Source organism: Hoplias malabaricus, chromosome 2 (assembly GCF_029633855.1).
Source record: "Hoplias malabaricus isolate fHopMal1 chromosome 2, fHopMal1.hap1, whole genome shotgun sequence".
In the NCBI taxonomy this organism is placed as follows: domain Eukaryota; kingdom Metazoa; phylum Chordata; class Actinopteri; order Characiformes; family Erythrinidae; genus Hoplias; species Hoplias malabaricus.
In genome coordinates this window covers 66572481-66588986 of record NC_089801.1, presented here as the reverse complement: position 1 = coordinate 66588986, position 16506 = coordinate 66572481, and the positions used below count along the sequence as shown (strand labels likewise).

Below are 16506 nucleotides of genomic sequence, written 5' to 3'. Positions count from 1 at the left end.
CAGCACTTAAGGAGCTCACTATGAAGGTGTTGAACAACATGTCCACATTCATCGCCCTGCCTGCCATCATCCAACGCATACTGCAGGTGATTACACCACTTACAAACAATGTATAAACATACTATGACAGTATAGTGAAAATGTGTTTTGGTTTCTAACTAGATTTATGATATTATTTTGGTATCAATCACTGTGATTTTATCATTTAAAAAAAGATTAAATTGTTTTTATTTTTTCACAAACACACATCTGGAGCCTACCAACACACACACTGTGAAACAACCCAGGTTTATGCGAGAGGAAAGTTTAGACAGAAAAACAAATACAATGAATGTGGAGAAATGTGTACTGATTAAGCATGGAGAAAAAGAGAACGGCGAAGATAGAGAACAGAGCAAAAATGCATAAAAAGACGGAGGTTCTGCTCCTTGCTCCTGGGTTCTTGTGCTGAACTGAGCTATGGTTCATTCTCATTTAAAGGGCTGTTTAGACGTGAAAGAACACTGCTGTGGTGTCTGATCCTTCATCAAAGCAGTACACAGATGTTTCATTACGGCCTCATAACTGTGGAAAAGGTGTAAAATATGTACATTTTAAATAATTAGTGCAGTATCATGTTGCTAACTCTGTATGTTCGTAATGACTGTTGCTTTTGTCTAATCCAGACTCTGTGTTTCCCAAGATTGTTTACTAACAATAGCATTGACGTAGCAATTAGTGCATAAACATGGTTCATTAAGTGATTCGCTTTGTGTCTCACAAATGAAGGGAATTAAGCTTCAGCATCTGTTCTTGATGCAAAATTAAGAAAGTTCTTGCACTCAGAAGACCTTGATGTTACATCACAGTTTCTCTCCGCATTAAAAATGGATTGTTTTACATCATCACCCAGCGAGACGTAGAGTGTGCAGCAGGATAAACAGATAGTTCAGCTAACGAAGAGCCAGTGCCGCTCCTGATGGTGACATTTGATGGCATTTGCACAGTGGGATTATCAGGGCTGTGCTAACATGAATGCTAATGCGTGTGCATACTAGAATGAATGCTAATGTCTATCTGGACTGGCAGCGGTACCAATGAATATGCATGAGGGCTAATGGGAAAATAGCATCTGTAATTGACCTACTGTTATCTATGGCCTTGCTTCTGCTACTGTTTGAGCGATATGGTGCCACTTTCTCCAAACATTAAAATGACCACCTTGTTTCTACACTCCACGGGACCCCCAGAGAGTACGTGTTGGGTGTTGGATGTTGGATGATTCTTAGTGCTGCAGTGACAGTGTGTGAAGTGTGTTGTGCTGATACGAGTGGATCAGACACAGCGGTGCTGCTGGAGTTTTAAACACTGTTCACTCTCTGTCCACTCTATTACACACCCCTACCTCCTTGTTCCACCATGTAGATGGAAAGTCAGAGAGCTTCATTCATGAAACCTTTGTAAAAACATGAGCAAACTGTGTGTAATTTGAGTGAAATGAGCATTCCCCGAAGCTTTCAGACAGATTCATAAACGCAGCGTAAACACCTGATTTTTATATTTTATTTATTTATTTTCATTCCTTGTATATTTGTTGCTCACTAATGAGAACTTCTAGCGAGACATTAGACAAATTATGCTGTCTAAAGGCTGACAAATGTTTTAGGCACCTGAGAATATTAGATATAGAAACCTATTTATCTCAGCAGTAAGAGTTTATTTAAATAAATAAAATGACCTCTTCAAACCTCTCCTCATAACATTCCTGTGTTATTTGAGGTTATCCTCCAATCCCTAGTTTAATTAATACTTTATTTTAAATCATGTTTGATCTTGATTTACCAGATCCATATGGTCAAGGAGAATATCCAGAAGCAAACTTTGTTTCTCACACTCTCTCAAAACACATACTAATTTTAGAGGAAAAATAATCCTTTTACTGTAGTTATGGTCACATTATGACCATCTCCTTGTTGGTCGTAATGTTATGGTCAATTGGTGTATGTTTTTGTATTGAATGTAATTATATATAATTTAGCATAGGCACCACACATTGATAAGATTATTATTATTATTATTATTATTATTATTATCTATTTATTTATGGGCGGCACGGTGGCGCAGCAGGTAGTGTGTCAGTCACACAGCTCCAGGGGCCTGGAGGTTGTGGGTTCGATTCCCGCTCCGGGAGACTGTCTGTGAGGAGTTGGTGTGTTCTCCCCGTGTCTGCGTGGGTTTCCTCTGGGTGCTCCGGTTTACTCCCACAGTCCAAAAACACACGTTGGTAGGTGGATTGGCGCCTCAAAAGTGTCCGTAGGTGTGAGTGAATATGTGTGTGTCTGTGTTGCCCTGTGAAGGACTGGTGCCCCCTCCAGGGTGTGTTCCTGCCTTGCGCCCAATGATTCCAGGTAGGCTCTGGACCCACCGTGACCCTGAACTGAATAAGGGTTACAGATAATGAATGAATGAATGAATGAATGAATATTTATTTATTTTATTTGTTTTATAGGAACCAAGTTAAAATAAATAAACAAATAAATAAATAATAATGATGAAAAATAATAATGAATGTTCTCTGTCCAGCAGAGACACTGAGGGCTTTATAACCTCCATCAGTACTGCTGTGTCTGATCCACAGGCACAGGCGAAACACAGTAACTGGGAATGAGGAAATGAGGCAATTTTAATGACATGGCAGACTGTGATACAGAGTGTGTGATACAGTCGGTGGGGCTGGTGTTGTGTGTCTCCTGGTATCTGTTGAGTTGAATTTGGTAGATTGTGTTTTTTCCTGTTGCTGCAAGCTTGAGAACAGCTGCTCCAGCACATCACAGCGGTGGATCTCATGTCTCTCTGTGGGAGGTCGTGTGTGTGTATGTGTGTGTATGTGTGTGTATGTGTGTGTATGTGTGTGTATGTGTATGTGTGTGTGTGTGTGTGTGTGTGTGTGAGAGAGAGAGAGAGAGAGACTGAAATGTGTTGAATTGCATCTGACGCTTCATGTTTTTCATGATCTGTGTATTAATGGTGTTAGAGTCGTGATGTTAAGCTACATGTGAATTCCCTGCTGTTTACAGAGCGCTATCGCTCTTTCTCTCTCTCTCTCTCTCTCTCTCTCTCTCTCAGGGCTATAGCAGTTCATCCTCTCAGCATGCCCTGATTTATTCCTCAGGCCTGTGTGTTCAACACAAATTGAGGAGGGAGGAGAATAAAGAAAGACAAGAGTGAGGGAGGAGAGAGGGAGAAGTAGGATAGAGAGAAGAATGAAGGAGAAATCTATGAACCTAAGAGGGGCTAAAAGGGTGAATACAATATTAGATGACTAGTGAAAGACAAAGGATCAGAGAAAGGTAGAGGAGCATAAAGGACACAGTAAAAGACAAAAGAAGGAGGGAGGGGGAGAGGTAGAGAAAAGGAGAGTGTAAAGCTAAAAGAGGGAAGTGTGTGTCTGTGTGTGTGAGAGAGAGAGTTATTTTGTGTCTGTATTGGATGACCTTTAGCCAGACTGATGTTGCTCCTGTTTTCCATCAGAACTGTAATACCTGTGGGACACAGAGCCTGTTTCTGTTTCTCTCTCTCTCTCTCACACCCTCACCCAATGGTTAGAGGAGTGGTTTGGGGCTGGAAGATTCGATCCCTGCGACCAGAAGGAGACTTTGAGCCAGTGTGAATGAAGGAACAGAGCTGTCTTCCTCCATCAGTCCACAGCTGAAGTGCCCTTGAGCAAGGCACCTAGCCCCCAACTGCTCCCCTGGTGCCGGGGATGGCTACCCACTGTTCTGAGTGTGTGTTCACTACCACAGAGAGGTTAAATGCTGAGAACACATTTTGTTCAGCAGTAATTGCACATTTTATCTTTCTATTCATCTTTCTGAACACGTCTCAAATATCCCGCCTTTTTTAGACTTCTAAAAAATATACTATGAATCTTTACAGCCTTCATCTTATTTGCAGAAGTATTTAAAAAAACTGCCTTTTTATTATTGACTACAATGGTTCCAGACAGTCAGTGTGTTTGTGGATGTGGGTGTGTGTCTGACCCTTCCTCAGGCCTTTGATCTCTGGGTCTGGTTTAGTCTGAGCTCCAGCTGAGGGTGGAATTACCTGAGTGTGTGCAACAGGCTGATAACGTGTCCACTGCTGCCTTTTATAGTGTGTGTGTGTGTGATAACTGGTGCCTGATGCAGTGAACCTCTGGTGGGAAAATGGACACGTGAACCATAGTGATTAATTTAGCTAATTTTTTGAACAACGTTTTTGAATTTAAATGTGTGCCCAACATAAGCCCCACCCTCTTCCACCCACATTACTGTGACACACATCAGCTGAATCCTGAAATTAAAAACAGCTTTACTTCTGTGGCCTGATGTTAATGAAATGCATTAAACAACGAAAGGGGATATATTCACGCCTTTTCAACAAGTGAACACAGCTCTGGGCTTTTAATTAAGTGTCTGTGTTGTGTGCTTTGGTCAAAATACCACAAGGCTCAAACACCACAGCGGCTCTCCCACCCCTGTCTAAACAGCCCTGGTCAGAACGACCGATTACGGCACCTGTTAGCTTAAATGAGAATGAACAACAGCTCTGGACATGTGTCTCAGAGTTAGGAGCAGAAGCTTTGGATTTTAGCCTCTTTTGCTTTCTTGTCTTTCTTCTCCCTTCTTATTTTCTCCATATTTATTCAGGGTTCTTGTATCTCAGCACGCGTTGTGTTTGTTAAATAAGTGAAGTTAAGCGGTGTTCAATACTGCATTATAACATGTGTTAAAAGAACACTACATAAGATTTGTGTTTTGTGCTCCGGGGCTCCCTCTAGAGTAACTCCTGTTTATAGCACTGTACTGAAATCAATGGGGAGGGAGATCTGGTGGTTTCCTACCCTCCTCAAAAATGGTAGTAAAGTTTCTACAATGCTGAGTAGCAATGACATGGTGTAGAGACTCTATTCTCCCTGTTACAGGTCCGTGAAGTATCACAATGATTTTGAAGCTGTAATTTTAAGATAAAAATATTACATATTGTTCCTTTAATAATCAATAATCAAAAACATCAAGTGTTGATTAACCTCAAACTACATCAGATAATAATGTTGTTATTGCCTGTGTTACCCTAGTGTGGATTCAGGGTTTTGTTACTGTTTTGTTTTAATAATTTTTACATTTTAAATAATTTTGTGTGTGTATTCCCCTCAGGACCCTGTGTATGGGAAAGGGAAGTTGGCAGAGATCCAGGGCCTCATCCTTGGGATGTTGGAGACGTTTAACTATGAACAGGTATAGTGTATGTGGTATTGTCTGGGGCCGATCCTGTTAGTCGGTTGGGTTTGATTACCAGCTTAGGCAGAGATGCTACACTACACTATTAAGAGTCCTTAAAATACATGCTGCTATGAAACTGATGGATAATATCATTAATAACACGCCACTAAACAGATGCTTATTAGCTGTGGCTCTTTCTTAAGGTTAACTGACTTTTTCAGGAATACTACAGTGTAGGCCAGTGTCATTATTTAAAACAACACTACACTGCAACTCTCAGTTCCTGCTAAATGATCCAGATCTAGATATTCATTTATGTGTGTGGGTAACTAATGGCTCTGGATTTATCGTTAACGCCTTGGTCGACTTTCTTCTAGTCACATGAACTTGTTTATCTCAGAATGACAAAGGAATCTTCAAAAATGACTAAAAAGAAATGATTTCCTCAGGTTTATTTGTGCTAAATGCTGCTCAAAAACCCCTCATTCTTTGTTTGATTCACACATAACTGGGTCTACTATCTCTCTTTTCGTGCTTACACGGTTTTTTGTATGTTTGTGTAACACGAGGCATGTTCTTACCTACCGTCCAGTGCTCGTGAATGTCCACAGTAAGTGTTTCCATGGAAACCCAGTTATTTCGTCTGGCTGTCTACAACAGAGACAGCCTCTGGTCTGCAATCTAGTGGGATTTTCTCTTCTTTCAGACAGTAAACAAGCTCTCTGGTAATCTACAAACCGCGTTGTGCTCTTTCAAGTGCTACTTCAACACAACCCTCACTGTCAGGATCGCCCTCTGTGAAAATTCTTGAAAAGCAATGTATCCACAAATCGTATTGTTCTCATCACACTGAGATGTAAACTCTCAATAGAAAGTCAGATTAATATGTCCACCTTTATCACAGCTTCCATTCTTCTCAGGAGATTTGCTTTCATTTTTGCAGGAAAAAACAAATGTGGTTACATTTTCCTACTCTTACAAGCCAAACCATTCCAAACACATTCGGGCTCTGGACAGTGTACAGTCCATTGTTCTATTGTTTAGAGAACACTGCCTGCTTTGTTGTTTGATTTGTGAATGTCTTCTAACATAGTTCTTGAAAGTACATCATTTGAATTAGATTTTTTTGATGTTTTAATGTAAAAAAAAAAAAAAGTGGATGGAGGGTTGACTCTGACTAGTACACACTACTCTGCCGTCACATTCAAGGGATGGGATGGATCTAATTTTATTTTTAAGATTTGTTTAGAAATGCTTTGGAAATGAAACTTTTCATAAAATTAACATCATTAAAAAACCGCTCCGATTTTACTTTTAAACCCAAGTGAGTTCTGGATTGAAAGTGTAGAATCCACACTTCAGGCAGCATTTCTCAGGTTGTTCCATCGAGCTACGAGTGAGAAACAGATGCAAGCGAAACTCCACAATTCTTTTTCAGCGCTGGCACTAACAGTGACTTCTGGAGCCTTAGCAATCACTAAAATCTATTTGGCAAGAACACTTTCAGCAAAGGCTTGGAGAGGAAAGTGAGGAAAGTGTATAAATACATGCATAAATACACACATACTCACTGACTTCCCACCCCCTCTCCTAATCTCATCCCACAGCATGAAAAGTAAACTCATGTTAAATGCTGCTTGGTCTCAGGACTGGATCCAGCTTTGCTGGGCGGCTCTATCGCAGGGTCAGCCCGGGGCAGAACGCTATTAAAAGTCGTTAATAGCTGCTTCTTCATTAATTAGGGAGTGTTAATTGTGCTGGCTCTGTAGACCTCCCAGGTTGGCCCTCGGTTATCAGCGGTTTGCTTTTTTTTAAAAATTAAAAAAATCACACAGTGGCTGCCTTGGTGTGTAATTACTAGAGTCTGCCCCAAACCTTCCGGAAACTTCTTTTAAAAAGGCCTTTTGAATTTGCTCTGAAGTCTTTAGCTTTGGTTGCTACCAGAAGCACTTTAAAGGAAAAGTGAAGTGAAATAGAATATGTTCTGTTCTTAGTTGCAGCAGACTCCTTTTAGAGAGCCCATTTCTGCTTTTCTTCTGCTTTTTTTGTTTTCCCTGGCGTCCACCACTGATGCAAAAGTAGTTTTCACTATGATATGACGATTTTCCGAATTTTATTTAACTCTCAAAAATAAATACATAAATAAATAGATTATTTTGGTCCCTGCACCTTTAAGACGGATATGTGTCAGTGATCTGACTGGAGCTACATGAGTCAGTGGCCAGTGGGTGGGGCTTCATACCCCTCAAGTCCGCACTTGGCATTGACCTTTGACTCATTTGAGTCTGCACCGCAGCGTCCTGGAGCTGAATTCGTTTTGTATTGTAGAGTATTTCCCCTTTAAGAGTTATTTTTGATGGAGGACAATAAACGTAATTCAGTAAGACTGTGACCTTTAACCCCATACACTTTTGATTTCTTTGGGATCCGCATGGCATTTTCTCAATCCGTTGTTTTGTCCTTTCTTTCTGGCTTTTGCTACAAGACATCTGCCTGTTTTATGTCATTCCTGAAAAGCCGTTTTCTTCCCCGACCGTGAAACAAGGCTGTCGCAGAAAGGTTTCGGCACTCAGGATCCACGTCAAACCTCTTTTTGTTTGTATGTCTTTGCCCTTTTTTCTTTCCCTTTTATTTGTCATCCTCGGAGATGTCTGCTTTTTTGACAAGATAAACACTAAATGGTGCGGCGTTTGCAGCGTGCCTGTGCTTTAAGGGTGTGCCGAGGTCGAGAGGATTCAATGGCAGTGTTCTCGTCTCATCTGCTTCGTCTGGAATGTACTTTAACCATGGGCTGTTACAACAATCTTCACTGACGGAACCCCCACTTTGTGTCTCTTAAAGCCTCAGAAGCAAACTTTTGAGGTAGTCGAGTCTTTTGTTGCCCCGGGTGTTGCTTTTGAAACCTTTCTTTCTTTCAGGCTCCATTCAGTTTTCAGTTCCTGCTCATTTTCACACACTGTTCTTGATAAATTATAAATTGGCTTTTGAATTTTCTGTTGTGTGGATTCATAATGAAGCTTTATTGATTATTAACACAGACACTTAGAGGAACCCATTCAGTCGCTTTAATTATCTTCCTCAACAGGACCATCACATTTAATACGAACTGGTCAGTGTTTCATAGTCTAGCCTTTTATTTGGTTATAACTCTCTGTGATTCCAACTGAAAGGTTTTGAAAGAATTGATTGGGTTCCACTACATTGGTGGTTAACGCCGTATAAGGCCTTCTGTTCAGCTCCTGAAAGCCTAACCAATAGAAATCTCACTTGAAGGTGTCTACCTAAATGCCATAAATTAAAAAGAAAAATTCCAAATTGGTCAATTTTCTTTACTATTTTTTGCTATTACTCCCTCCGTACTGTACGTCCTCTTCTAACTGCCAGCTATATTCACACACCTGGCTGTGCTAATAAATGTCTTTTGATTCAGTGAGTTTTCTCTCTTTTTATTTAGGGTAATAATCTGTGGTTGACGCAGCAGGTAGAGACAAGTGGGCGACGTTATGTGATTGTCTGTATGTCTCTCTCTCTCTCTCTCTCTTTTTTTTTTCTCTCTGTCTGTCTCTGTCTCTCGCACTGTCTGTCTCTCTCTTTCTGTCTCTCTCTCTCTCTGCCTGTCTCTGTCTCTCTCTCTCTCTCTCGCACTGTCTCTGTCTCTCTCTCTCTCTCTCTCTCTTTTTCTCTCTCTCTGTCTCGCACTCTCTCTCTCTCTGTCTCTCTCTCTCTCTCTCTCTCTCTCTCTCTCTCTCTCACATCCTCTGACAATGCCAGGTATATTTGTTACATATGATTGATCCAAATGCTTTTTGATTGGTTGTGCCAATCATATCTCTTTGTGTGTGTGTGTGGTGTGATTGGCAGGCTTGTGTGTGTGTTTTGTTGATGTGGTAGTGTGAAGGAGGTTATGAAGGAGATGATTGAAAAAGGTGAGAGGTTGACATTGGGGACAGTTGGTGATCTCTGCCTCAAGCTTGTATGTGTGTGTGTGTGTAGAAGAGAAAGCGTCAGTGAGTGAGTGATTCTTAACATGGAGATGTTTTAATCTCTGAAATTCAGCTGTAGACACCCGTGAGAAATGGTAAGGTGTTGAATATTCATCATTTTGAGACTCATCTGAGCCATAGACACGCTTCATGTTTTTGAAGCAGAACAGAAAAAGCTGTCGCAAATCGTGGAACCTCACTCCATGTTCATATTAAGGTTTTAACAGTGTAAAGGTATAAAACATGCCGTGCATATGGCGAGCTGTTTTAATTTGTTGTCTTTAGTTTCTCTTTCCTGAGACAGCAGCGTCAAAGCCATTGAAGCGTTATTCCTTGTTACTTGTCAATCAATATCCAATATCTGATTACAAAACCATGTCATACTGGAGTGTGTGTGTGTGTGTGTGTGTGTGTGTGTGTGTGTGTGACTGAAGGGAATTTGCAGCTTGTCAGTCAAAGTAAATGGATTGAAAGAGTCCAGAAAGACCTTCATATAGGCGTAACACTCGCTCCCTCCCTCTCTCTCTCTCTCTCTCTCTCTCTGGCATCTACACACTCTTCTAAACCCAAATATACACAAGCTCACAAAATTCTGTTCCATTATAAATCACACTCTTGCACTCAAACAGTTCCCCAATCACAGTGAGCTCCCAGAGGTATTTCAGTCCAGATAAAGAACCTCCCTCCCTCTCTCTCTCTCTCTCTCTCTCTCTCTCTCTCTCTCTCTCTTACACACACACACACACCAGTACACACTCGCTCACAGATAGATAGTGCACAGTTGAAAAGCTGATGAAACTCAATGTAACTCGGTTATGGCAGTAACTCAGCATCTTCCACTGCTTCCAGAGCTGTCTCTGTATGTGTATATTTATACATATGGTTAAATGAAGGTTTTTTTTATATATATATATATTATCTATATGATTCTGCCTGTGAAATTTGTATAAATACAGGATATATTTGTTGTGCTTTAAAGTCATCAAGGTTCCAGTGGTGTGACAGACTTACCTTCACATTTTTATACCTCTCTCCTCTCTCTCTCTCTCCCCCACCCACCCCAGACTCTGTTAGAGACTACTACTAATCTGCTGAACTCAGACCTGCACTGGTCTCTGGCACACCTGCGCAAAGCTGTCAGCAGGGGGCTCCACCCACGACAGGACCACTGCAACATCTGTCTCCAGCAGTACAAGAGGCGACAGGAGAGCGAGGAGGAGGTCATCATCTTCAGGTACACGTGTGAAAACACACACACACAGACACACAATACCGTTTAAGACACACCCTGAAGAAAGCATGTGGCTTAATGGGGTTGTTTAAATCCTTGGAACTGTTTAAAGTCCAACATTTGCTGTCAGTGTTCGCCTCTGTTCTGCTGCCAGATTATTTTAAATTCTCAAACAGAAGTAAATATAAAGACAGCTATTTATTTGCTAAATTTAGCATTTAACAAATAAAAAAAAGCCTATCCATTTGTCACAGTTTCAGTCAGTGCTTAGTAAGACCCCCTTTGGCTGAAATCGCTCAGTCTTTCTATTCTTGGTTTAGGATTATATTCCCACTTTTCCTTTCCTTTTCACACTTCCAGTTCAGAATTAAACATGATGGTACATGCAAAAAGACTACCCAGAGATTCAGAACGTTCTAGTCCTGGGGGCTGAGGATAAGGCCGTTTCAGAAGCCGTTTCATGGTTTGAAGTTTGCTTTGGAATATTGTTTTGTAGAAGCCAGGATCTTTTCATCTTCACTGGACTTTCTGCTTAGGAAGTGTGTTTCTCCTCTCCATTTCTCGATTGGAGTTGTGACTGGTAATTACAAGCAGGAACCATTTGGATATCTTTTATTGTCTTCTTTTGCGTTATGGTGTCATTTTAAGGCTCAGACCATAAATAGTAGTGATGAATGGTAATAATATACAACACTGGTGCTTTAATACAATTTTAAGATATTTTTTTTCCTAGTGTTTTATTAAAGCCACATATTGTGTTGTGCCTAATGACACTGAGGACAATATTTAACCGTCACTGCATCTCATCTGTTGTAAATATGTTTTCCCCCCTGCAAAATTCTGTGAAACTGTGATTGAGGAATATAATGCTCTGCCACAAAATATGGACTAACAGGATTAATAACTCACTACACTGCAGTTTTAACTGTGGTAAAATGACTATAATATTCAGGCAAATGGAATGATTCTATGTTTGTTTGCCTCTGTATTTGTGTGTGTGTGTGTGTCTAGTTGTGGTCACCTGTATCACTGCCAGTGTTTGCAGCGGAAGGAGCAGGGGGTTATGGGTAAAGAGCCAGGGTATTTGGGAGAGCGTGTCCACTCTTGGAGCTGTTATAAATGTACATCCAGCCAAGGCTCTCGGACAGGGGACCGAGTCTCTGCAGAGGGAGGGCGAGCCAGATCCACATCTCTAGCCCAGGTCAGTTCACCGATCCATCTGAAATATCGTCCTTATCCAATGAAAACCCCGAGTCTCCATTTTTGTCTATGTTTAGTTTACTACGTCATTACTACACACAGCAGGTCTTCACATTGTGTGACAATTTTCAAAAGAAGTGCTCCAGAATTACTAATCTTTTTACATTTAGTTCAGCAGAAAGTTAAAGGAAATATCTAGTTCAGGGTCACAGTGGGTCAAGAGCCTACCTGGAATCATTGGGCGCAAGGCGGGAATACACCCTGGAGGGGGCACAAGTCCTTCACAGGGCAACACACCACACTCCTCACAGACAGTCACCCAGAAGAAACCCACAGACACAGGGAGAACACACCACACTCCTCACAGACAGTCACCCGGAAGAAACCCACAGACATTGGGAGAACACACCACACTCCTCACAGACAGTCACCCGGAAGAAACCCACAGACACAGGGAGAACACACCACACTCCTCACAGACAGTCACCCGGAGCGGGAATTGAACCCACAACCTCCAGGCCCCTGGAACTGTGACTGCGACACCTACCTGCTGCGCCACTGTGCCGCCTATATATTAATTAGTAATATATTTTTTATTAATTTAAAAAAACAATAAAAATTTCTGGAAACATCCTTGTGAAAATAACAAAGTTATGTCAGAATCACTGAGTCTCTTAAGCCCTATACGGATGGGATTAGTTTTACCTGTGGACGTGGGGGTGAAGTAATAATTACCTGAGTATCTCAGTGGTTCTAATCCCGTCTGAATAGATCTCAGTCATTTTTCTGGAGTGTACACTCCGGTTTCAGGAAAGATTCCTGAGCCTCTTACTTACTGTAAAACGAGCAGTAAATTAATCCTGTTTGAATTAAAATGTGGGTTAATATTTCGGCATATCCTGGGGGAATATTTTTTCACATGTTTTCTTGAGAACGGAGTGACCGAAAGAGTTGTTCAGTGATGAAATCCACAAAATTTATAATACTGTGTTATCTGTCATGAAGGACTAGAAGATGAAGTCGTTGAGGGCTGTATGTTTTTGGTGGGAGGGCTGACCTCTTTGTTGTGACAGTAAACTCAAGTAGCTCTGCTGTGTGACGGCAGTGCGTGAATTGAGCAACCCCTCCTATCTGTTGTTTTCTCAGCAAATTCTTATCCGGTGTGAATTACATTACACCAGCTCCCCACATAAAACTAATCCCTCATTAAAAAAGTGTACGTATCCCATCTAACCTTTTGGGGACACTTAATGTTCTATCACTTTCTGTTTTATTCGGGTATAAGACACAAAGGCAACATTTCCTTAACAGCCAGATGTCCTATAGCCCATGTTACGAGACACCAGAGTAATTAGACAGAGCATACTGCAGTGAACCGTCTGAAAATTATTGCAGAGGACAATCAGTTTCTTCATCAATCTAAATGGGTATACACAGGAGTTTACTGCATGTTACTTGTACTGTATCAGGGCTCTATGGTCAGATGAAAGTAAAATAGCTGTTTGAGCCACAAACATTTCAAAAGTGGTGAAATATATAGCCCTCAGTTCTAGGAGTGAAGATTTACTGGATTAATACACACTGGATGGTGCAGATCTGCCTGTGGTTCTCACTCACTCTCCTCCTTTCTCCTCCACCCTCTCTCACCACACTATAGTCCTCCCGTCTATTTCCAGGGAGAGGAGACACAATGTCGACTGGTTAAAGTAATGAGAGATCTCTATGTATAGATTTCCATATACAACAGGATGAATTATTCACGCAAATTGAAACAGATTTAAAAAATGCAAATGGTATGTAAATGAAGCACTCTGGCAGCATCTGGTTGGTTGTAATGGCAGGAGACTGATAACCAGTCAAAGAAGCCCGTTACCCCTGGATACCACCTGCATATGTAAAGGTGGGGAATAACTCGGCCTCTAGAGGTGGTTCAGTATGAATATTGCAGCCAGTATATGACAAATGTGGGTTATAAATTCAGTTATATAATGTCAAAATCATGGAATTACACCTGGAATCATGCAATCACCAAAACAGCTTTGATTTCTCAGATTTGCTTATATTTCAATATTAATTTTATTTTTCAAAATAATACACACAATAATACCACAACCATCACACATCACAGTGGTGTTGCAGTAGTCTCTGATGTCTCTTACGTTTTTGGCTTGAAATGAAGGAGCCACTGTCTGATGGTGTATTTTGAAGGTGGGGGGGACATTTTTAAAAACAATAACAGCAACGATACCTCTACTGTTTTGGCTGGATTAGTAAACCTGGGTTTAATCTAAAGTGTAGTAACTGTTTCGAAAACATTGGAGAGGACTGGAGAGTTTAAACAAGAGGTCCTCACGTGAGCATAGCAACAAGCTAAAAGCTAAAGTTAGCTAGCCTAGTACACATGAAAAAACTAGCATAGCTTTTGTGAGAAATAACAACAAAATAACTGTTTTTTGTGATTTTTACTCAGTAAATGTTTATACTATATATATATATACCCTTATGCCTAGGTGTTTATCCACCTATAGATTTGTGACTGAGCTTGTAGCTATGATTGACTGACACCCCAGGAATACTCTGTGACTGTGTATTTGCATAATGAATGCTGGATATTCCTTTGAGGAAACATAAAAGTAACATAAAATCATAGGTTCTCTTAAACAGATAAAGCTAAAAGGATATAGTGCTGTACTACAGAGTACCGCATAAGATGGAACAACATATTAAACCCTAGTTTTGGGCCAGATTAACCCTTTGCAGTTATAAATGCATGAATTAATCACAATAAATATTCAAATTTATATACACAAATTTACTAAAAGTAATGTATATACTTTTGTGGGAATATCCACATTGTTTTCATTTAAAATGTGAATATTCAAATAACAATGTGCCCTTCTTTACTAAACACTCACTAAAACAAGCATGGCTCTTTTGTACATGGCTCACGTTTTCTTCACATTAGCGATTAAGGGGATGATATTTGGAGGTTGAGACCACCGCAGGGCTATAATTGAGCCTGTCCATTCTCATCTCTCTTCTCTTCCACACTGCACTGTTTTTTTTCCCCTTGTTCTGTCAGTCCAGCTGTGTGTCAGAACCTCACCTGCCATCCTTCGTTTTGTTTCAGACCAAAGTGACATCTACGCATCGAGGGAGTGCCGCTGAGGCTCATGGGAGAAAGGTAAGAAGGGGTTTTATGAAATGGATTATGATATGATTGTAATGGGATTACCATCCATGATGGGATTACGCTTGATGAGATTAAGATCAGGTAATCCGAGGTGGAATACCAGGAAGTTATATTTTTATGTCTGTTGGTATGTGGTAACGTGTGTTTTTATTGATTTATTTATTTTATTTATTTTTTCAGGAAGCTTTATTGACTTGGCAATATTTAGATACAGTTCATTTCAAGGTGTATAGTAAGGCAAGAAGCCACTCGAGATTGTGAGTGCCTATAACTAACTTTACCAAGATAAAATCACTGTAATACGTGGTCTGGATTGGCTCATTGCTTTCATAAAACAGCAGCCAAGCCTTCACAATAAAACTAGTCTTCCTCCACACAACATAATTTCTTAAAATTGTGTACTGTTGCTGGGCAACATGAGGGCGAAAATATAACTATATTGATGTTGTGTAGCACATCTGGGGCTATGTTTTTAGCCTGAAGCTGGCTGAATAGCATTAACCTTCCCAAACAATCTGTGGCATTGTACTTCTGTTCACGTCATGGTGTTTGGGGCGCTGACATCGTTAGTTTTAAGGGTCCTATTTAGGGGGCGTATGATCCCATTACTGTGTAAGCCCAGCTCCACAATCCACTCATAAATCTCTAGCCATTTTCCTGGTTTCAAGAGAAATTTTAATAAGATTTAGATTAAGACTCTTAAATTTTAGAAACCAGAAATGCTATATTATCGTCTTTTTGACAGCTTCACTTTTTTTTATAATATAAACAAAAATTTGAAGAAGTGTATTCTTATAAGCTACTTGGAAGAGCACATCTTTTTTTCTTTTCTCCTCGTTCAATTAATATTTGGTTTTGCCAAATATCAAATTGAATTTTTCTCAAGGTACTTGCCTCAAATGTTGCTGGTAATCGCTTAATTTACAATGTCATGAGATCTGCGTTCATTTCTATAACTATAATGGGACTATGCTTCTTGAACACACAACACCATATTCTGTTATATTCTCTGATGCCGTAGCACCCCCTGCATTTCCTGTAGTGTATTGCAATCTGTCATAATAACATTATTGCTCATATGAATATATCGAGCTGTATTGACCCCTGAAGTTGTTGTAGTGTATTTACAGTCTGTTATAATGTCTGCATAGGGGTTATACATATATAGGACTGGACAGTTATTCATTATCAATATATGTCATAATAGAAGTTTAAAACATAAACACATTTTCAATATTTCAATGTATATTACTTACAGCATCTGTCACTGATATAAAGGACAAATATAATTTCCTCACAAACTCTAGCCAATAAGTGTCACTCTGATTAAACCAGTTAAGGAGTGTGGTGTGTTTTCCCTGTGTCCGCGTGGGTTTCCTCCGGGTGCTCCAGTATCCTCCCACAGTTCACAAACACACATTGGCAGGTGGATTGGTGACTCAAAATTGTCCCTAGGTGTGTGTCGCTCTGTGAAGGACTGGTTTTCCCGCCTTGTGCCCAATGATTCTGGGTAGGCTCCGGACTCACCGTGACCCTGAACTGGATAAGCGCTTACAGACAATGAATAAATGAATGAATGATTAGACCTGTTGGCCTGAGATGTAGTCCTGCCAGGCCGCAGGAGGTGGAGTGAGCCTGGAGGCATTCTGATAAATATGA

General features: G+C 40.4%; 1 protein-coding gene across 1 annotated transcript in view; it reads left to right on the top strand.

Moving 5' to 3' along the window:
- vps8 (VPS8 subunit of CORVET complex) overlaps positions 1–16506 on the top strand; it is a 93628-nt gene that overhangs the window by 59197 nt on the left and 17925 nt on the right. The window contains exons 39-43 of the mRNA XM_066661001.1: positions 4–86; positions 5175–5255; positions 10288–10457; positions 11466–11655; positions 14785–14838. Coding sequence (XP_066517098.1) covers positions 4–86; positions 5175–5255; positions 10288–10457; positions 11466–11655; positions 14785–14838 — 578 coding nt within the window. The remainder of the gene's footprint in view (positions 1–3; positions 87–5174; positions 5256–10287; positions 10458–11465; positions 11656–14784; positions 14839–16506) is intronic.